Source organism: Manis pentadactyla, chromosome 5 (assembly GCF_030020395.1).
Source record: "Manis pentadactyla isolate mManPen7 chromosome 5, mManPen7.hap1, whole genome shotgun sequence".
Taxonomy (NCBI): Eukaryota; Metazoa; Chordata; class Mammalia; order Pholidota; family Manidae; genus Manis; species Manis pentadactyla.
The window spans coordinates 171,344,390-171,367,099 of NC_080023.1; the positions used below are offsets into that span (position 1 = coordinate 171,344,390).

The 22,710-nt window shown below is 43.1% G+C and overlaps 1 protein-coding gene across 2 annotated transcripts in view; it reads left to right on the top strand.

Annotated features, from left to right (window-relative positions):
* DOK5 (docking protein 5) overlaps nucleotides 1-22,440 on the top strand; it is a 137,521-nt gene extending 115,081 nt beyond the window's left edge. The window contains exons 7-8 of one of the 2 annotated variants that reach the window (XM_036901922.2): nucleotides 15,177-15,297; nucleotides 21,702-22,175. In XM_036901922.2, the coding sequence (XP_036757817.1) occupies nucleotides 15,177-15,297; nucleotides 21,702-21,766 (186 nt within the window). In that variant the 3' untranslated portion in view covers nucleotides 21,767-22,175. Of the gene's footprint in view, nucleotides 1-15,176; nucleotides 15,298-21,701 lie in introns of both variants that reach the window. The other variant, XM_057503097.1, reaches the window with a different exon arrangement.
* Nucleotides 22,441-22,710: the final 270 nt, after the last annotated feature.

Sequence of the window (22,710 nt, forward strand, 5' to 3'; positions counted from 1 at the left end):
CCAAAGCTGACCTCCGAGTAGCTGGCCACTCCAATTGAGCCTGCAATCCTCCAGCGGGCAGGAACTAGGCCCTATGTGTCTGTAATACACTCAGGGCCTGGCACAAGGCTTACTAAAGGTTTGTGGAGTCAACAAAATGGGCACCAAATAGGTAGTTTTAGGAGTGTAGAGAAAAAGAATATGAAGCCCAAGTATCAAATCCAGTTCCCTCCCTGAGCGGAAACAAAGCCCAGATTCCAAGCAGGTCTGCTTGCAGAGGCCGTGGGAGGCAATCCCTGAGGATATCAGTTTCGGGGTGCAGGTAGGGAGAGGATTTCCTCAGTAAGGAGGCATGCAAAGTCACCAGAAGCGAAGGGAGCAATAATTTTGTTTTATGCATGTGGCTGAGAATTCAGATGGCTCTGAATACATTGATGCAAATCCCTTCTCATTCCCCATGAGAATAACCATTTGCATGCATCTGGTGCTCAGCAAAATGCTCCACTCGGAAACTTGGCTCCAAGTGGTTGATTTCGCTAACAGTCTGCTTTATCAGAGCTCTGGGAGACAGTGGGGGCACTGTTTCAGCCCGAGTTCTGCTCCCCAAGTAGTGTCCCCGCGGCATTTTCCCTTAGCAGGAAAGTAGTCCTTCTCCCCGACTTGGTTTTTCTTTTCTTTCTTCTCTCTCTTGTTTTTTAACGTTTGCTAAGTAAGCTGCTGCTCACTGTTTCCTTGACAGTGCAGTAAGATTCTGTGAATTTCGGTAACATTTTGATGATAGGGTCACCTATCACTTTTCCTGCAGATGTCGGAACAAGGGAGAGGAGCTGGAAAAAGTAAAGGCAGCTCTTTGGGTGGTTCATGCCGAGCATGTGGCAGGGCCGGAGGGAGGCTCAGGCAGTCCGCGAGCGCGGGTTTCATTAGGAAGCCAGCGAAGACCACGTGTTGGCAGTTGGTTAGTTTCCACTTGAGAGAAAGCCCCTGGGACAGTGGGGTCCAAGGGCTTGGTAGAGTCACCGGTAGGTTCTGTTCCTCAAGATGCCGGGGGCATTCCTATCTCCGTGCAGCCTAGACTTTTGGCCAGTTGCCATTTCTCTAAGCTTTGGAAATAAAATTCAGGTGCCTTTTATCCTTATGCACAGGATCTGGGCCCATCTCTTAAGGTCTTCATAATATCTCCTTAGCGCTTTCCACGAGAATACACAGGATTGTCATATGAACTCTCTCTCTGGAGTTAGAAAGAAGCAGCTCTTACGTCCTGGCAGAGCATCTTTACAGCTCATAGTCCGTGAGCAAGTCACTTCATCACCCTTGGCATTTGTTGTCCCCTCTATAAAGCGGGGGGGGGGGGGTCTTATTAGAATGTATATTGCCAGGTGGGGTAAGGCAAGTGATTTCTTGCCATCGTGCCAGGCACCTGCTAAATACAAATCAACTTGAGCTGTTTGTATCGTTGACTCGTAGTCAGACAGGACAAGGCATCAAGGGGGTGGAGTACTATAGGGGTTTCCCATTCCCTTAATGATCTGATCATTCAGGCAGGTCAGTCCATCCATCAGTCATTCAGCCACATGTTACTGAGTGCCTACTGTGTGTCAGGAATCGTGCCAGGCACTGGGCATATGAGCGTGTGTAAGGAATCTTCTCACCCGCGGGGAGGAAGCCCTGCTTCCAGTCAGGGCTGCTCTCTGCTGTAGAGGGAGGAGCACCACTGTGGAGGCAGACGGCACGTGACGTGAGCAAGGCTGACCTTTAAACCAGCCTGCTGGCCATTCACATAAAGCCCTGGTGAACAGAGGAACTGAGTTTTGTTCACCTTGAAGTGTCCAGCCCCTAGCATAGTGCATGACTTATAGATGATGCCAGACTATAGAAAGGACAGGAGTGAATGAACCAAAGAACACTGAGTACAGAATCCATTGAAATGGGAAAGAGAAAAGGCAGGAAGTGCATAGGCAGAAACCCGAGTTCGGAGGCTTAGTCTAATGGATGGATAATTAAAGTTGAAATGAGCAGCTCCATCTGGCTCTGTGCTGAGAGTCTGCATGGTGTATTTCATTTAATTTTCACAACTGTTCTTGGAGATGGGGATTGGCTTTTGGATCTTATTTCATTTATTTTTATATAAACACATGTATGTAAAATTTCAGTGTAAAAATAGCATGTAGGTGATAATTCATACTGTCATTTTTCTCATTATTTGTGTGGTTCTCTTTCCCCTTGTTAGCAACTCCTTAATCTTGTTAGGAAATTCACACTTAATCTTTCCATGTTTTCCTCTGTACCCATATAATCCTATAGAGAAATCTCTATCAACACACACACGTAGATAGACACTCACACGTAGATACACACACAAGATGAGTATTTGGTTTTACAAAATTGTAATCGTATAAAATGTTTCAAAGGCTATGCCCTGTTCTTCTCATTCAACCGTAAATACCTAATGGAAATAATTAACAGATCTGATTCAGGGGTTGGCAAACTGCAGCCCACGAGTAAAATCTAGCCTGTGTCTGCTTTTTAAGTAAAGTTTTGTTGGAACACAGCTACACCCATCCATTTATATACTGTTATGGCCACTTTCAGAGTGAAATGAAAGAACTGATTGGTTGGCATGATAGAAGCTCTGCAAAGCTATTGGCTATCTGGCCCTTCACATAAAATTTTGCTAACCTTGGTTTTATTCATTCTTTTTAATGGAATGCATGACATTTTAGGTTCTCAGGGTAACATTTATTTAGTAAGTCTACCTATGGGAATATCAGATTTTTTTTTTCCCCACTAATAAACAACATCCTTGTCCACATGCTCTCATATACTGTTAACATTGTTTAACTGAATTATTTAGTGTAACCGAGTTTCTAAACTTTATTTTCTGAACTCAGGAGTGCACTTGCTGAATTACAGGTATTTTGAAGCTCAAATTGGCAGTGCTATATTGCCTTCCAAAATACTGGAGTACTTTGAATTTCATCCACAGTATTATTAGATCCATTTTGTAGCAGGAGAAACTGAGGCTCAGTGGCTCACAGTGAGTAAGTGAAGGTCAAGGTAGCCAGTGCAGCCCTGCACTTGTACTCAGTGGGGACCGACAAGAAGGGACAAACTTGGGAGTGTGTGGACATAGAACAGAGCGTGTCCATGGTGTGAGTGCAGGTGTGTTTGTGGTCTGGGCAGGGGTGATCGGGTGAGGGGATGCAATAGGGGGCTGTGGGGACAGTGGTTCACCACCTTCAGTGCATCAGAGTCACCTAGAGTGCTCGCTGAGCCACAGGTCACTGGGCTCCACTTCCAGCATATGAGCAGGTGTGGGGCAGGGAAAGCTGAATGTGTAAGTTCTCAGGCGATGCTGGCGTCGCTCATCCAGGGGCCACGCTTTGGAACTCTGCTCTTAAGTGACTCTTAGGATCTGGCTCCTTGGGTCCTGGAAGAAATAGAATGGGAGCTAGAGAGAGCACAGCACCGGGCTGCATGGGGCTGTGTGCTTTGATGTCTTTTGTACATACAAAGGTTCACAGGAATACTTACCTCGATCAAACAGTGACTTCGCCATTACTCTGAGAACACAGGGGCCGATGCAGGCATGGTCCCCTCATTGTCTAATTATACTGGACATTAGCCTGGCTTTCCACGTGCATCAGCAGTGCATGTTCCAGGCTTTAGGAAGGCAAGAACGTGTTAAACTCTTTCACTGGAGATTGCCAGATCTTTTAAGAAATCATTCCTCCTGCAATGCAAAGGGGATGCACCTGTCTGGCAGGTGGGAAAAGGCGGGCACCAGAGCCACTGTGCAGACCTCTGTGCACCTTGAGAATGACTTACCTCTTCTCATCTACCAGGGTTGCCCCCAGTGATTACAAAACTTGTTCAACAGCATTTGCGTCTCTGTTCCAGAGGAATTGGTTACTGCCACATAGCGTAGCAGCTAGCATTGTAAGCAGTTGGTATGGATTAACTGAGCCTGCTTCATCAAGCAGAAAGAACCCCAAGGAATTCATCAAATGTGGTCACCCCAATAAATGACCCCAGCATCAAACTATATGAGATAGATTTGCTAGACCTTTACAAGGGTGCTTGATAAACCTCAGAAATAGGGATTTGTCAGCCTTGGTAAAGGTACTGCATGCTCCACAAACACATACTTGATTTTTATTTCCTTATAAAAAAAAAAAAGCATTGTCTAAGACCACTGTTCACTTTAAGGGAGACACTTGGTCTAGATTTTTTAGGAGTAAACGTCACATTTTAAGATTCGGTTCAAAACCTATTTACTATTCATGAGATACTTGGGGTACATCTCTCTGGTTAGAGATTTGGAATTATGTTTGGGTTCCTTTGAGGACCCCAGTAGTCTCCTTTTAATGTCCCCCAGTTTTCATTTTCTAGGAAGTGTCATTTGGAGAAGGCCAAGGGGGTTAGGGCTGAGGACGGGGAGGACTTGGGAAACTGCAGTGTGTGGAGTGGAAAGAGGTTTCACCTCTACAAGCTGTCCTTGGAAAAGCGGTGTCCTGGCCCATAGTCCTCAGTGCCTTATTCACGGCTACAAAGTTCTCTAACCCTAGTGAATGGCTTATGTGCAGTTGAGGGGGAGAGTGTGATTTATTTTGAGATGCATTATTACCAAAAATGGCTCTTGGACTAAAAGACTTGATGTGTGCATGATGTGAAATGCACATCATGCCTAAGGATATACAGTATAAAATCAGTCTCTCTTCCCCACTGTATCATCTCGGGCCCCCAGTTTACCTTATGTGAAACAAAAACTTTACCAGATTCTTCTTTATCCTTCCAGAACGTATACCAACAGATATAAGACTGATCTATTTATCGGCACATTCCTTCATTTTACCAATATGAGTATCTATTTTTTGGTAGTCCCTCCTCTGGGAAGTGGGGGTGCAACAGTGAACAAGAAATAGGCCTTGTGTTCAGAGTTTACTACATTGTAGCGATGAGAGAGTAAGACAAGCAATCGACAGTAGATGACAAGTAAACCCGTTTTGAGGGTTGATGAACGCCATGGAGAAGAGTGCAGTGTAAAGGTGGGGAGTACAGTCAGACTCTTGCTCTGGGAAGGCGGTGCTCCATGAGAGAGCCGAGGGCGGGAGGAGAGAGTCCCAGGCGCGTCTCAGGGCGAACGGTTCCAGGCAGAGGGGACCTAAGAGCACAGGCCCTGAGGCAGCTCTGTGCTCTGCATGTCCCTGTAGGAGGAGGCCATGATTTCTAAGCAGACAAATGAGAAGAAGAGGTAGGTGCTGTGGTTGAGAAGTGACCAGGAGCCGGGTCCTCTATGACCTTGTGGCCATGGTAAGGACCCTGGATTTTTCTTAGGGTGGGTTAGGAAGTCATTGGAGGTTTTGGAGAAAAGGGGAGATATGCTGACTTTGATTTTGGAAGGATCCCCCGCCCTGGCAGCTGTTTGGAAAAGGCTGGGGGTGGGTGAGGCAAGGAGACCATCAGGAAGACGAGCTGGGACTGGTTCAGTCACTTGGCATTTAGGTGACTTGGACCAGGATGGCCGGATGGCGGTGGTGACAAGCGGTGGCTTCAGCGCCTTGTGACGATAGGAGCAATGAAGGGTTTGCTGATGGACGAGCTCTCCTGTGGGATAGAGAGTAAGCAAGGTGGTGTGAAAGTTGTTCTTCTTTTAACAGAGCCACAGGAGAATGGAAGAGCCATTCACCTGGAAGGGGCAGAGGTTGGGGGAGTGGGGCGTGAGCAATGGTAGTTCACGTCTGTCCAAGTTCAAGGAGAGCCGCCTGCAGGTGAGAACTGGCTGTTAATTCACAAGTCTGAGGTTTAGGGAAGAGATTGGAGCCACAGACAGATATGCATTTGAGAAACATCAGAGGGTGGACAGATGAATTCAGACCCATCCGGACGACAAGCTCCCCCCATGAGTGCGTGTTGATAAGTAACTCTGGACCCTTGATCTCAGAATTGTTTTTTATCACCTCGGCACAAAAGTCCTGCTGCCTTCTTTTTTCAGTGGCTACAGATTAGTTTGTTTCTCAGATGCACGATAAGGAGAAGGGAAGGCTGCTTGGTTTAAGAATGAACACAAAATGACACAGCTCATCTTCTTTTCTGGGGTTGTAACATTTAAAAGTCAATTTTCGAGTCAGTCTAAAATCCAATTTGATGTACAATTAAAATTAAACTTTAAAATTCTTTTTAACATTGGTTATTGGAACAGTTGTTGATAGAGTGGGTCCCAGAATAAAAATTGTGGTTAGCAGGAAAGAAAAATGTCCTAAAAGAGATTGGGTTGGAATTTAATTCGGTTATCTCGTCTGGTAAATTAAAAATGGTTAGGGAAATGAGCAAAGCACGGTGCAGCCAGAGGGCGGGCTGTGGCAGGGTAGAGGACGGCAATGGCTAGGAGTGTGAAGATATGTTTATAGACACGACATGTAAGAAAGCGGCTGGTGCCACAGTGTGTGCAATGGCATGCAGTTTGTGTTAGATTTACATTGCATATGCACGTTCTTTGAAAAGACTGGAAGAAAATGTATTAACGTCAAAATTTCTCTTTGTTTCTTTGCTTTGGCTTTCCTTAGGTGACGGGTGTAGGGCTTACTTCAAATCCACTGTATAGACTTTTCTGTATGACCTGAACATAATAAAAAAAAAGAATCAATACTAAGAAAGAAAGAGCACAATTTATTTCAAGTTTTTAAGAAATGGTTAATAAATATCACCAAGTGTGGAGCTCTCCCCCCCTACCCACAACCCCCTTTTAGGTACCAGGCAAAATACTGCCAGACCCCAAGACAGAGTCGCCTTGGAGAAGGTAAACTCCTCGGGTTGGAGGAGGGCGTCTTTGGTCGAAAAGGGGCCCTAAAGCTTCTTGGATGTTCTCTTGTGCCTGCGGTTGTTCCTTCCCTATAGTCAGAGCTTCCTGCTGAGATCCTGGTGTACCAGCCGGGACCAGGTGAGCAAATATATTCTGTAAGCATATTTATTTTGATGTGTGGCTGCTTCTTGTTGCCTGAAAATTTTTTAAAGCTTCCACCCTCAAGCCAGAAACACAATCCAATATAAAATACTTAGGTTTAAAAACAGAATGTGAATTCTCCTAGGACCTTGTTCAGACACTCTTGGTCAAGACAGTATTTTGACTGATATAGGGTTAATTATAAATATTGCTAAATTATAGAATCCCACAGTGAGTCTCCCAGTACAGTTGGTCCAAAGGTGATTGATAACATAGAGCAGTGGTTCTCAAAGTGTGGTCCCTGGACCAATAGGATTAGAATGATTCTTATGAATCATTCTTCTCACGCTTGCTAACAATGCAGAACTGCTGACTCAGGGTCCGGAAAGCATAGGTAGAATATATTTTCAAATATTATTTTCACAGAAGAGTAAGTGGGCAGAGCATGAAGGCACAGTTCAGGAAACCAAATGGAGACTGTCGATGAACATGGGAGTCGTGAGAACAAGACAGCTGAGTTTTGAGTGGAATTAAAGAGACATTGAGAGGCTGGTTTCCTTTGAACACAGTTTTTCTTTTTCTCTCGGGCTGAAATGTCCCTGGAACTCAACTTTGCCCACATTTTGTGCTTAAAATATCCAAAGAAAATAAGTGGGTTCATATATACTTTCTGAAATGAAGGATGCTATCAGAACTGGATGAGTCTGGAAGTCTGTGGGGCTGAGCAGACATTCAGGCATAGATGGCGCTCTGACCCACAGCTGAATCTGATTGTCAAAACCTTGTCCTTGTTCAGTACCTTCAGGGCCCAGGTGGAGTGAGTGGAAAATTACAATATGATTTGCATATGCAAAGTTGCTATTGGCAGAACCCACCTGAGTTCCTTTAAGGAGCCCTGGCAGGAGTTTGTGAGTCTAATGAGGATGGGAGTACTTCCTGATGTAGGAAGGTGCCATTGTGATGAGTTGTGCATGTTTCTGAATGGATCCAGAGCCATGTCACAAGCATGCCATCTGGTCCTCATGACTGACTATAGCAACAGGATGACTGGTTACATCCTGCTGTGCTGTTCAGTTTTGCAAAATACGATGCTCTGCCTTAAAAGCAGTTGGATTCCAGAGAAGGGCAGTGTGGTGTAGTTTTGCAGCTAAGATGCCACTGCTCTGCCCTTGTGGGCTCAGGCTCATAAGAGAAGTGCCCAAGCACCAAGTGTCAGCCAAACCAAATGAAGGATTCAGAGACAAAAAACATGATTGGTGGGATGGAGGATGGTGGATTTTTCTCACTGAGAAGCTATGCATAGTGGTCATTAGAATTTATTTCTTTCTCTCGAGACAGTGTGCCCATCATTACAAGGGAAGGGCCTTGCTATCAGCACTTCCCTCACTGTGAATATTGGGAGGTTTTTAGAGGGATCTGTCCGTGTTGTTGACAATGATAATAATGGGCACCCTGCTTTAGGCAGTTGTCATTCAAGTTTAAATGTTACTTCCCCTGGGACTGTCCCCCAAAAGTAGCCACCCACTAGCTCATCTTATCATGCTTATTTTTAGTAGTCTGAAGAGCACATGCTACTTACTGGTTTTGTTTTTTTGATGACAGCTTCATTGAGGTATAACTCACATACCATACAGTGCACCCTGTAAGTGGGACAATTCAGCGGTTTTAGTATATTCACAGAGTTGTGATACCATCACCGCAATCAAACTCCACACCCATTTCATCACCTCAAAAGGAAACCCACTTTTAATGCACCCACCCAGCCTGAGGCCACCACTGATTTACTCTCTTTTTTTTGGATTTGCCTATAAATGGAATCATATAATATATGTTCTCTTGAGACTGGCTCAAATCACTTGGCATGATGTTTTCAAGTCCCTCCATGTTGTAACGTGTCAGGACCTCATTCCTTTGTATGGCAGTGTTCCTCAGAGAGGAGGGGATTCCTAGCTCCGGGCAAGTTCAGTATGATTTTGGTGAGACTGAATAAAGAAAACATAAAGTTGGGGGTTAAAGTGGGCGCATACCACGTTTATACTCCTGGAAGTCAGCTGGCTGTGTATAAGTGGCAAAGGCAGTGCCTGGTCACCGGCCTCTGGTCTGGCTCCAGCTGCACGCAGCCCGGGGAACTGCCTCTAGCTCCCCAGCCCTGGGCTGCACTGGCAGCTCTGGCTGCACCTCTCCTTGCTCTTCCATAGCTTACCTCTCCTGCCCCTAAGCTCTCCCCTTCCCCACTCCTAGTATCAGGAGGAACTCTGTGGGCAGGTCTCCGTGGTGACTGGCAGATGCCTGACCAATTATGTCCGGGTGCTTGTGTGTTTCCTCTCCACCCCTCCCCTGGGCGAGTACTCCCATGACTAACGGGGGTCTCTGTTGGTGGGTAAACATCCTGCTGCCCATAGGTATGCAGGAAGCTAAATATGTATACAGTGGGCAATATTAAAATCATGCGAGGTGAGAATCCTGGCCATAAAATTTCCCTTTTTTCTAGAGGCAGTCTATTTTTTATTTATTTAGTTTTATTGTCTGCCTCATTAGAAGGGAAGTCCCATGAGAAAGGAGACTTTGAGGCTCAAACAAGGGGGAGGATGTGCCCCCTATCACATAGTTCGTAGGACCAGAACCTAGCCTGGAACAGGAGTCTCAGACTCTGGTCAGTTTCTCCCCAGTGGCACGATGCTTTTTTGTGCCTTGGAAACCCAATCAGTTATATCCACTGGTTGGTTGAGTATTTCAGAACTCATTTATGCAGGACTAGAAAGAGACCTGGCGCATCCCTGCTGTGTAGGGGGAAAGTTCCAGAGCTGATGTACAAGAAAGCATTCCTTTAACTTTCAGAAAGCCTTGCCTTCCTTCCCAGTGGGGTCTTGAGCTAACACTGCTAATGGAATGAATAAATGCACAGCGCTGAGCTCCCCTGCTGCGGGGCCATCCTAGCCCATTGTGCATGTGCACAAAAGCAGGTGATTCCCTGAGGCCCTGCAGAAGCCTCCTCACCTGAATGGCAAAGTAGAATGAAGGAGACTTATTACCACTTGCCCCACAGCCAGTGAAAGCCACGTTCATTTAACCTGGACCTCAAGCTTCAGCGGGAATTCAGCCTTCGAGCTAACAGTGCTGCTAATCTGCAGGTTAATTGGGATTCCTATCTGAATGCTACCTGGGAAAAGCGGGGTTCATTCATTGGCTCATTCAAGCCATCCTATATTGTGAAGTCTCTGGAGGCCCTAGTGAGGTGCTGGGGACACAGAGATAAAAGGATATAATCCCGTTTTCCAGGACTTCGTGGTCTGTGGTAGGAGGTGTAGTCTAGCAGCTATCACAAAACCATGAAATGATGACAGGCTGCACACAGCTCGGAGAAGTCTGGTAGGAGCACCTGGTTGTCATCAAGGGGGTGAGGTGTCAGGGAAAGGTTGAGGATTCCTGAGCTGCTCCTGGGAGCAGCAGCTGGGTGTTGACCAGGGCGAGGTGTGGAAGTCGGCAAGCACACTTATTTGTACACGACAGTGGGCTGGCAGGCTCTTTTACACTTACGGGCTGGCGTCACTCACGTGCTGGCAAATATTTAGTAAATGCCTCTCAAAAAAAGTGTACACATGTACACAGAGCTGGGAAAAGATACAGAAGCACACTGTTAACTCTGTTTTCTACCAAACAGATGTAACAGAAGTAAAAATCATAGGAGTATAGATCATAGTAAAGTAATCAAGAAGTGATGTGTTTGAGTAACATATGCTATTACTTGAATAACATATATACAATTATATATATTTGTATTATATATTTGCATATATTTATCATAATTTTTACAATTAATAATACATGTATACAACATACTTAACTGTAAGTTTATAGAATTTAATTTTTAATGATGGCTGTATTTAACAGCCAGTTCACAAAATTCCTGAAAATGTAACAATTGGCTTTGGCAAGCTGGTTTGAGCCAGCTCTGCTACACTATCGGTTGGATTCATTCTTCCATTCAATAAATATTTATTGAGCATCTCCTGTGCCTACCAGGCACTGTGTTCATTGCTGAGAATACATCAGTCAACAAAAACAATAACACAAGTGTCTTCTGGTTCTAAAATTCTGTGATAGTTAGTCACTACTGTTCTGACCATTCTTGTCCCTACACATCTACTTTGACTTCTCCTGTGCATGCACATCACTCCCTGCTACAGAGTTGAGCGCATCCACGGTTCCCAGCCCACGGGTCGCATCATCTCCCTGTCTGTTGGGGCAGCAGACATCTGGCCGTCTAAAGAGTCTAACATTTAGATGCAGCAACGAAGGACTGGCCAAACATCCTGCAGCCCTCCCGGGGACTGGAGGTAGTCTGGGAGATCTACTCAGGGTGCAGGGCTCCTACGTCCGGAGAACAGAGAGGAGAGTGTTTGGGGATCACACTGCATGGGTGGCAGCTCCTCCAAGGATTCCTCTCTGTTCGCTCCTCTCCTCTCTCCTGAGGCTCCTGGGTGTCTTCCCAGGGCATCCAGATTTCCTGTCTCAGCCCTAACATATGGTCTTGATTTACCCCTACTTACCTCTCTCAGGACAAAAGTTTCTTTAAGACTGTGCCTCAAAGTGAACGAAATCAGCAAGTATTTGGTGACAGGCTGAATAATGAACTTCCCAGTTATTGATCAGGTGGCCACCCTTTGTAAGTTCATCATCACCTCTGGAAAAATCAAACTATAAACGCTGTGCCCTTTTGGCAGCCGTGGTTTTAAAATGCAATTTGAATTTAAAGTTGAGCCTAACATGGAGAGCAAAATAGGTGCCTCTCAGTAGTGTCTGAGAAACAGGAAATTCAGATCCTGAGTGGCAGGAGATGTCAGCTGTCATCTTCTTGCTGCATGTACCTGGATCTTAGTGATTTGGCTTGTTAACTCGGGAAACTGGCCTGGAACCTCTCACAGTTCTTCCAACTCTACTGTTCATGGTTCTGTTCCATTTTACTGACACTTGTGGGATACAGAATGGAGAATTGGGGATAAGTTTTCTGTTCTCTATGTAGAATTCAAAGATACATATTTAATGGAAATAGGGGGACAAGAGTGTGAGTCAGATATGGTATACAGTTCTACTTTAACACCATTTCTATATTCATATTAAGTTCAGATGCATTTAATAAATTAGAGAATGATTCATTATAATATCGAAGTGTGTTGGTGCAAAACCACTTTTTTTTTCTAAGCAAGGGAAGCCCAGAATAGTAGGAGCAGAATCATAACCTTTAGCAAGAAAGGAAAATGCCCTCAGTAAATTACCACACAGACAAAACGTCTTCCAGCTAGAGTTGAAGAAGGTAAGAAATGAGCAGAGGCTTTGGGAGCTCCGCTCCGGAGAGGTGGTCCCAGCCTTGTACAGTCTTGCCCAGCGCCCACCTGTTCGGAAAAACCCATCCTCCATCTCTATAGCTTGAACTTCTCAAGCCAGCATTTCCAACCAAATGTTTTTCTGCATTTTCCTAACCCCTGTGCAACCTCCAACCTCCAGGCTGTCTCCCAAAGTAACAATGGCTTTGCATACAAAAGGGCATATGGTTTGACGGGTCTTCCCATGACATGGTTTTCCCAACAATTTTGTAGGTTGGGAGGTTTTTTCAAGAATATCTGTATCACCTGATAGCAGAAATACCTATACTTTAAATTTTTACGGTTTGGGGTAATTTTTGTTTTTTACTTCTTAATGTGAAAGTACTATGTTTTTTATAAAATGAAAAATTAAACTATATAATAGCATATTAGGTTAAAAAAAAGGGAGGAAACATATAATCCTTCTGCCCACATACTCCAGGTTACCCAATTTTAACTCCTCCAAAAAAGAGGTTAATTTCTGTTTCCAGCAATGGTGGGCAGGAGTGCCCACTCACCCCCCCACTGCACTGCCTGTTAGTATCAAGGATCAGAGCTTCTGGAAGCAATAAAGAAGAATGAGGGTGGAAACCTTATGGCTACACTTTTCATCAAATAACGGTTCACCCTTAGAGAACTGCATTGTTAAAGAAGAAGACTTTTCTCATCATTTTTCTCCAAAGACAATTAAAATGCCCCTTTCATAACATTTTATTATTTTTTTCAAAGGGTTGAGAAAGAACTAGAGAGCCAGGCTTTATAATATTCTCTGTGAAACTTGGCATTGATGTCATTTCATTCCTGTACCTAAATAAGCTTTCTTAAAATATAGTCAAATCATTCTGGCCTGCAGAAATATACGCACAGTAATGTAGTGAATAATTTGAAGTGACAGCTATTTCCCAAATGTTTTCTTTTTATGAAAATTTTTAATATATTAAATATAATCTCTTTATATTAAGAAAATCAAATAATCAGTACCTTCAAATGTTCGTTCTTTATCTCTATTTTCTTGCATCCCTTGGAAATGAGGTTGAGTATCACCAGAAGTCACTGGTAAATAGGTTTTGGTTTGGTTGATCGTTTTTGTTCTTGTTTTTTTTTTTTTTTCTCTCTTAAGCTTTTAAGATTTTTATGTCTACAGAAATAGAGAAATAACCACAGACCTTTTCTTTTATCTTTGTTCTCAGCTTTCTGCTCTTTTGATCTAACAGGATATGTTTAAGAAAAATTGTCCCTGTGAAACCTAGTGCTATATAATTCCTCTTGGGGACACATTTTGGTAATTCTGTTGTGACAGGAACCAAAAATTCCAACTACTACATATAAATGGAACACATATAAATTATATTTGGAATAAGTGGTTATAACATTTTCAAGTTCAGTCTCACTAACTACAGTGAGTTCTGGTCTCCAGGATATGAAGCCTCATATTATTTTGGCTTTGTGGAGTGAGCAGACAGATACTATGTCTGGAACTATCATGCTGATGAGGTATGTAGAGTGAGAGTTCTCTTTCAAAAAAAAAGAACTTTAAATTGACATTGCAATGTATAATAATAATAATAATAGCCTGCATTTTTTCTTGTACCTCTTGCATGCCGGGCCATACTAAGCAGGTACTCTCTTACCAAACTCTCATACAACCCAGGTAGGTATCTAGTACTACTATTTTTCATATGAGCAATGAAAATGGTACTCTGCTAGATACAATGGTTTGCAACTCACTGTTGCCATAATGATACAGTATGTGTTTCTTTTTTTATTGACATAAACATACCTTCCTCTGATCTGCAGTTGCCAAGTGTTCCACTGTGTCTAAGTGCAATTAACCAGGTCCTGAGTGATGGAGAATTAAGTTGCCTCCAGTTTTCTTGATTGCAAACTATATCCCAATGTACAGAGATTTCTGGGTGCATTTTTATAAGACTGGGACAGGTTGTTTGATAGTCAAGCAATTCAAGGAAATCAAATGTTGCATATAGGCAGACGTCATAGCATAATAAAACCACATCATGATTGTGTCTAGACCGGGTCTGAGAGAAGGCTGTCCCACGCATCCTTCCTTCTGTTCGCCTCCTGCCCACCCTCCCAGGCCAGCTTCTCTCTGACAGTTCCCTGTGAGGTCAAGTCCCCTGATGTGGTCAGACAGGCCACTGACTCTTCCCAAGGACCTGGGTTATACAGACTCTTTGGGGGTGGATTCCCTTAGCTGGTTGGGGCCAAAAGCCACAACTTCTCCTTTCCTCCCTCTATCTGGAACCAGAGTCAGGCGCTTGGAGGAGGAGACGGTGTTTTCCTCTGATGCTAGCTAGCAACGCAAATCAGCTTAAGCTGCAAAGAAATAGTTGGCTCACGCAACTGGACAGTCCGGGGCCTCTGGGCCCTGCTGGGATTCACAGTGTCAGGGAGCCTCAAGGCTAGTCTCCCCAAGGGGCTGCCTTCCTCTGAATCGGGTCCATTGGCTGGCACGTTCTCCCTTCCTTGTCCCAAGGTAGGTTCCTGTCCTATCTCCTGTCCTGCACAACCCACAAGAAAGCTGGCTCTGTCATTCTGCAAGTATTTACTGTGCACCTACCATGTGCCATCTAGACCCTGGGGAGAGAGCAGGGGACAAAACAACAAAACCCTTGGTTTCCCACCACTGATCCCCTGCATGCCCCTGGGGATCGCGTCATTCGCCTGGCAGTCACCTAACCTCCCCGAGACTCAGTGGCGACGTCAGCCCAGTCGGAGCTGCAGCGCTGAGCGGAGCTGCAGCGAGGCACTGCCAGGGCGTCCTCATTGACTCGCCCACCCGTTTGCTAGGTTCCCGGACCTCCTTCCCCGTGTCCCCTGACAGTTGTCTTTCCGTCCCAGTGTGGCTGACGCTCCCCTTCCTTCCTCTGGTGCAGCTGCAGCTGAAGATGAGCGAGCGAGCGGCCTCGCTGAGCACCGTGGCGCCCCTGCCCCGCAGCGCCTACTGGCAGCACATCACCCGGCAGCACAGCACTGGGCAGCTCTACGGCCTGCAGGGTGAGCGTGGGGGCGGGGCCTGGGTGGGTGTTGCGGGTGAGGGGCGGGGCCTGAGCCTGAAGGGGCGGTTGTACAAATGCCTCTTGCTGCATATTTTCAGAAATTTTTGCAATATTTGAATCATATTATCTCAGTTTTTGTCCTATACATACCCCTTCTACTGTTACTCAGTTGTGTTCAATCTCTTATATTTAAACAAGTTATTTTTTTTTAAGAAAAGTAGATTTCACTACCTTTATACTATTTAACAACTAGCTATATTTTTCTTTTTTTCAATATTCTCACTGGAATATAGTTGATATACAATATTATGTTGGTTTTACATTTTTCTAATATACAATGAGACAATTATCGAAAGTTTTTAAGCACGCATAACAAACACACAAAGTTGTTGAATGGCTTTGTAACCTGGCTTTGTACAAATACTACGATCATTTTTGTAAAAAAGTATGTCTTTTTAGATTCTCTGTGTCTGGAATGCAAAAGAAAAAAGTTGAGAACTAAAGTGGTGCAGGCTTTGAGATCCAGCATGTTATCTTGAGGTCCAGCATGATAATTTGAAAATAGTCAATGTGCATCGAAGCTGATGAATCACTGGATGTCCGTAGAATAATACCATGTTTGCAAAGAGGCGCTGAGAGTGAGGAAGTCCTGAGCTCTTGGGACATGTTGCGGTTTCAGAATTTACTAGTGAATATCCCAGAGCTTAAATATCCCCTGGACAGTCTAGATGTAGGAAATTTCAAATAAAAGGCATACACATCTTACTATCCTTAACTAATCTAAGTATTCTTAACCAGAATGAGCTAGATATTCCTCAGAAAAGATTTAAGGCTAAGGGTTTTATCAGGGCCCTGATTATATAATATTTTTTTAAATCTTAAATTTAAAGGGGATGTTTTAGATACTGTTATTGTACTGTGTGTACGCTCCTATAGTGAATATGATTACCCCTGACCATGTTTCCATCTGGTTCTATGAAGAAAACAACTGTTTGCAAAAATTGCAAATATACATGCATACAGAAAGCCCCTGCTTTGGTTAGAAGGCCATACATAGCTGACAGGTCTAGGATGACCTTCAAAGACAAGTAATCCACTAGTTCCGAATTAACAGTAATGATACTGTTATTCCCAGGAGCACAGCAGAGCAATACAAACTGTGGCTAAGAAAGAAATTCACGTTCTCTGAGAAGGTTTCTGTTGTTTATATCACAATATAGCAACCCACAAATCAAACAGTTCATCAACCTTAGATTTGGGTTTATTCTCTTTGTATTTAGGTTTATCCTCTTTGTATTTAGGTTTATCATTATTCCTGCAATCCATCACTCAAACATAATGAGATATTATTGTAAAATCAGGTTCAAGTTTATTGGTATAGATTTTTCAAATGAGCACAGAAGTAGTACTTACATCATGGTAATTTGAAGACAGTGATGATTTAGCTTCTAAGGAAATCAATGCCAGTGCTGAGAACAAGAGATGATGATGGATTATCAGTCTTTGCGAGTGATAATTTATTTAGGGTTTTGGACATGAGAATTAAAGCTTTTGCTTTATGTTTGGCTCTTTGTTACATAGTATATTCTTCATCAAACACAAATTTCCATTTGAATTCTTACATTTTGCCTGTTTTGGCTGCATACTAATAAAACTTGATGAAATATCCTAATATCTTAGAATATATGTATACATGAAAATGGCTTTGTAATTGCTTCCAAATTATTATTATTTTTTGCTTTATGGTTCATACCAGCTCTTTTATCAGATTATTTCTTTTCACGTACTTTTGCTATCTGCATAGGAATTCATGTAAACATTTTTTATTTTGATATTTAATTTGTACCAATGTTGACAGAGCTGTTTCCTCACCTGCATGTTCTGTGTAAGTTTGTCCACATTTATCTCATCTTGTAGATGGCTTTTTAGTCATCAGCACTCTAATTACAGTGACAATATCTGGTTTATGTGTAATATGGGAATCAATTTGCCAGTGACCTATCACCTTGAGACAAAATTTATTCACGACTATCTAAAAATCATCTTATCATGGGTGGTCACTGACGTAACAACTAAATGGGTAAATCCACTTGCTGTTTCACCTTTTTCACCTGCCTTCCTCCTTCCCTTTCCCCCAGCCCTGAAAAAAAACTGAAATTGGGAAAAATTAATGGCATCATGACCCTGTGTAAGCCACATAATGCGGTTACATGGCATATCACTTCTTGTTACACTGCAGTTGATGAGTTATAATTCTTCTGACCAGTTCACCTACCTTGACATACTTCAGGCTGACCTTTTCTGACCAATCTGGAAGTTAATTTTGGAAAGTTTACAGACCCTTACGGGGGAATTTATCCAACTAGTTTGAGAATAAGTTCATTTGTTCACCAAATTTGGTCCTACAGTGCCACCTCCTGGTTGATTATGGACTTAGCATTTTATTATTTCTGTGGAGGGGAGAGAGTGGTTCTGACACGTGCCACCTTCCCTAAAACATACCTGATGCATCTTCACTGCCTCTCTCACCCCATTTTCCAGTTTTCTCATGGAAATTCTCTTCTATGGTTAGGCATATACAGAATCAATATTCGAAAGAGGTTTATCATGAAAAATGTGAAAGAAATTTATGAATGAGAAGCATTCAACAAGTTGAGCACTGTATTCACAGGATCCTTTCAGGAATGCATTGCATACAGTGACCTCAGAGCAGCATTTTTCCAAATGTATTCTGTGGAGCACTAACCCCGATAGATATCACCCTCCCCCAAAATAGCATGGTCCCATAACTTTGGGGAAAATGCTGCACGGTAGATTCTCCTTTCAGAGGTTCAGAATGCAAATCAGTATTTTGAAGACTCTGCAATATCCTACAGTAGAGAATCTGCTTAATCTTGTTTAAACCAGAGCTCAGCAACTTTTTTTGAGTATGAAATCTCTTCTTCTCTTTTTTTATATAAACAAACATTAATATTCCACTCATGAAGTACCAGATTTCTTCCTCACATGGGAAACAAGATATATTCAGTGAATGTCGTATTTATAAAAGCTGTGCTTTTTGAAGACCTACTGTGTTGCAAGCCTTGGGCTTGGTAGTTAACATGCATGATCTCACGCAGTCCTTCCAACAGCTACCTGAAACTATGTGATTCTCATTTGCAGCTGACGAAGTGAGAATTTGAAGGGTTAGCTCTATGCTAAAGATCACCTATCTAGTAAAGAGTTGAGGTTTTCATCTCTCCATTCATTCATGCACTCACTCATTCATATAGCAGTTGAATGTTTCTTGAGCATCTGCTTTATGCCAAACACTGTACTGGTGATGGAGATACACTGGGGCTTCTAGAACAGCATGTTTCTGCCCTCCTAGAGCTTAGAGCCTACAGAATCAAAGCCAATAATTAAACAAATACACAAATACATTTATTTCATTTCAAATTTGGTCTGTGTTTCATTGAAAAGAAAGTGTTGGTAATAGAGAATGTTGAAGCAGAGACATTAGTTTTGGGAGGATAATGACAAAGGGACATCTGCAGATGAGGTGGTCACAGGAGGCTGTTGCATTTAGCCCCAGACTTGAAGTCTGAGAAGAGGCAGCCTTACTGAGTGAGATCCAGGGAAAAGCATTCTCCATAGAGAGATCAGCAAGTGCAAAGGCCTTAAAAGAGCTGAGATGTTCAAAGACCAGAAAGGAGGCACTGTAGCTGGTGCATTAGGGGCACTATGAGACAACTGGGTGAATCCAACTTCAGTGGGGTACCGTTCTTAAATCCCCTGACCTCCTTCTCAAAGTTACCTTCCTAGGACTCTTTACCCTCATTCTAAAGATGCCCCTTGCTCATTATTTTCTGAAACCTTCTATTGGAATTACCTCAAAAGATAGCATCGCTTGTTTCAAAACAAAAACAAGAAAAAATAGGCACTTACATCATTTACCAGATTTTACATTAGAAAATTTTAGGAAATGAATGATTAGCAACAAATATTTGTGCCCCCTTCTGCCAGGCATATTCCATGTTACCTTATTTGGTTGTCCTGGCAACAGTTTCAGTTGGCAAGACCAGGACCGTCTTCCCCAGTCCAGAGGAGGTAGAAACTGAGCCTCATGGAGGTCAAGTTCTTGCTCGAGATCATAGGACTAGTGGGCGGACTGGCCTTAGAACAGCCGTGTTCTGACTGTCCATGCAGAGCTAGTTTCTCCTTGGATTGCATGTTCTGAACTATGGGAAGAAATCCTGCCACCACGGGTGTTTCAAAGGCTTGTATTATATGATGGAAATAGCTCCTTCGTAGGGTTGGTACCAGCTCATAGAGTGTGCATACCGACTGTAAGGGCGATCAATTCTTGGACCAAGTCACTACTTTCGGAGAGCTAACATTGGTTTGTCAATATTAATTCTTACAGTCATATACATTGTATGAGCAGCAGTTAGAAGAGAAGTAATAGAATAGGATCTAAGCAAATTAAAAAAGATGCCAAATAAATGAGGGTCTCAAACTCATGTCTATAGGCACCAGTGAGGACATATGGAGAGTGAAATCGGATAGATGCGGTTGTGGTGGGGTCCCCCGTGAATCAAAGGGAGAGTGTAGGCGTTGAGAACAGGGAACTCGGCACCTTTAAATATTGACAAGCAATCCCAAATGTTTATGGCCTGTGTCTGGGCCCAGACACGGGCTTACAGGCCAGTCCCAGCTTGTGTCCTTTGTGTAGACTGCAAAAATGTGGAAGGGCGAAGAAAGTCTTTCAGGTCCATTTCCTGGCCTTTAGCTAAAAACGGCATTCAAAGCAAGCTGGGAAGATTCAGTTAGCCATCGTGGGAGAAGCCACGATGTTTTCATTTCGACTTGACCCCAAGTGAACGCTGTCAGCCGCTTTCCCCGCAAGCTCACAGAATCTAAAGGGCTACAGCTGAAGGTCGGGAAGGCCCTTTGCACTTGAGCAAAGATCTGGATTTTGCTCTGATTCTGTTTGTACGTCGCCTGCTTTCTGTGGGAACTTTTATCAAACTAATAAAGATATACCTGGATTTTTACTCAGAGTGTTCAAACCCATCAATACAATTTCTCTATGTCGTAGTGTATATTTCTGTGTGTGTGTGTGTGTGTGTGTTGGAAAGAAAATAGAATTTGTGTTCAAAATGGCCAAGAGGCTGGGAAAAATGATTCCTAATCGTTTGGGGTCTTTCAATACTCAAAGTTCTTTAATAATTGTCTCTGCTGTTGTATACCAGTGCCTAGATGACTAGATATAGAATTGTCTTATGGTTCAGATTTGAGGCTTGCAAATATCTGAATCCATGATTTCTGATGTCAGAAAGGGACCAGACTGGAGATCAAAGCTGCTCGTGATATAAATGTGAGAGCATCAACTTAAGGCAGAAGGGTGTGTGCCACCGGAAACCTTTTTGCTTGGTTCAGTGTTTAAAAACAGCACTGTTTTGACTGTGTTTCAGTGGAGCACGGATGCATACATGCTCCACTCAGCTGCAGTCCTACATCTCCATGTGTCCATCTGGCTTGATCCCCACGTTTGGTTACAGAAATGCTGTTCTTACACAGACAGGTTTGCTCTGCTCACTTCTCGCAGTGTAGATTTCTTTGCTTGCCGTAATCCTTAGCCAGCAGATGGCAGTAAAACCTCTTGTTTTTATGAAATCAAGTCATCTCTCCACAAAGGTTGGCAAACTATGGCTTTGGTGGCCACATCCAGCCTGCTGGCCGTTCCTGTTAACAAAATTTTATTGGAACATCCACACCCATGTGTTAAACACTAATTATGGCTGCTTTTGCACTACAGGCAGCAGAGTTGAGCTGCTGAAATGGGACAATATCTGCAAAATCTAAAATATCTAGTATTTGGCCCTTTTTGGAGAAAGTTTGCCAACCCTTGTCTGTGTCACAAAGGAGGCTGACGGTGACCAGGTGTGTTGTCTTCCTGACTTCTTTACTTCTCTTGGTTTGGAGCCTAAACCTGAAAAAAATAAAGGCTAAGTATATTTTCAAGAGTCCTCCCTTCGACACAATTTCCTAGGTATAAAATTGCTTTTCTTTCTAGTCAGGTTTCCCAAGAATGACCTCACCAAAACTGTCCATAGTCTAAGATTCCTTCCTTCTTGTTTCTCCTGAATATTCTGGAGATGGGGGTGGATGGCAATGAAAATTTGAGGAAAATAACTGCTAGAGGTCTGCTTACAGCTCAGCACCAATGCCATATGCAAATGACATGTTAATCACGCAATCTCTCATGACGTTTATTTGCATATCATTGAGTGGCCTCTGGGAAGAAAAGCCCATGTTGTATGTTAGCTTAGTTATGTTACATAGAGACTTGTCACTAGCTAATTTGATTTGGGGTTTTCTTGAAATTTAACTGCTGTTTTAAAATTATTTTTGGAAAAGATGTCTCCAGCCCTCTGAAGCTCCATCGAACAGAGACTTTTCCCGCCTACCGACCTGAGCACTGACAGTAACTTGCAAGAATTGTTGTGTGACTGGCTTGTGCTGCGTCAGCCACAGATGCGTCCAGGAGGTCACAGGATGACGGCGTGGGAAGCCACGGAGAAAAGAATCTTAACGTGCTGGCTATGTGTGGTCATTGGGAAATTCTGCAATACAATGTTTCTTTTCTTTTTTCTTCCTTTTTTTAAGAAATCTTCGCGTGATTGAAACATGCTCTGTAGATTCCAACTTTCTGTTCCCTCTTTTACAGTTGGGCAGAAAGGACTCAATGCCCCAAAATGATTTTCTATTGTAGATACCATGTCCCTTGCCCTTCTCCAAATCGACCCTTTTGTGGATTTTTGTGATTTTTGCCTTCTGAGTGTTTCAATGGTATGATGGTCAGTACTGACAATAAAACGACTCTTAATTATTTGTTACTTGTTTATACTGTATTCCTCAGTTACTAATAATAAGGTTCTGGTTAATTATCAAAATCGTATTTTATCATATTATCAATGAGTTAAATCAGTGCTTTGTCTCACTCTAGTTAAGAAATAACAACCGAAGGACCCTTTACTATTCTTTATGGGGTCACAGTTTCTCTCTCACCTGATCGCCCCTCCCTTTTTTTAATGCTTTTATTTTGTTTGGAGTACCTTCATAAAACATTTTAAAATAAAAGATCATTCTTCACGCATATGGTCTTTGGATTCTGGAAATATGGTTTTCTCTTTATCTGCAGTATTTCTGAGGGTGTGGGAGTATCTTCCTTATGGGCCAGGAGCATGGTTTGGCATTGCGTTTGGTACAAGAGCAGCCATGTACACATTTGCCCTTTGACCCATTAAGCTAGTCTGTACTGAGCATCTACTAGTTCCAGGCACTGTGCTGGGTAAGTCCAGGGATGTAGAGGTAAGAAGACACAAGACCTGTCACCAAGGTCCTTGGTGCAGAGGAGTATGACAAG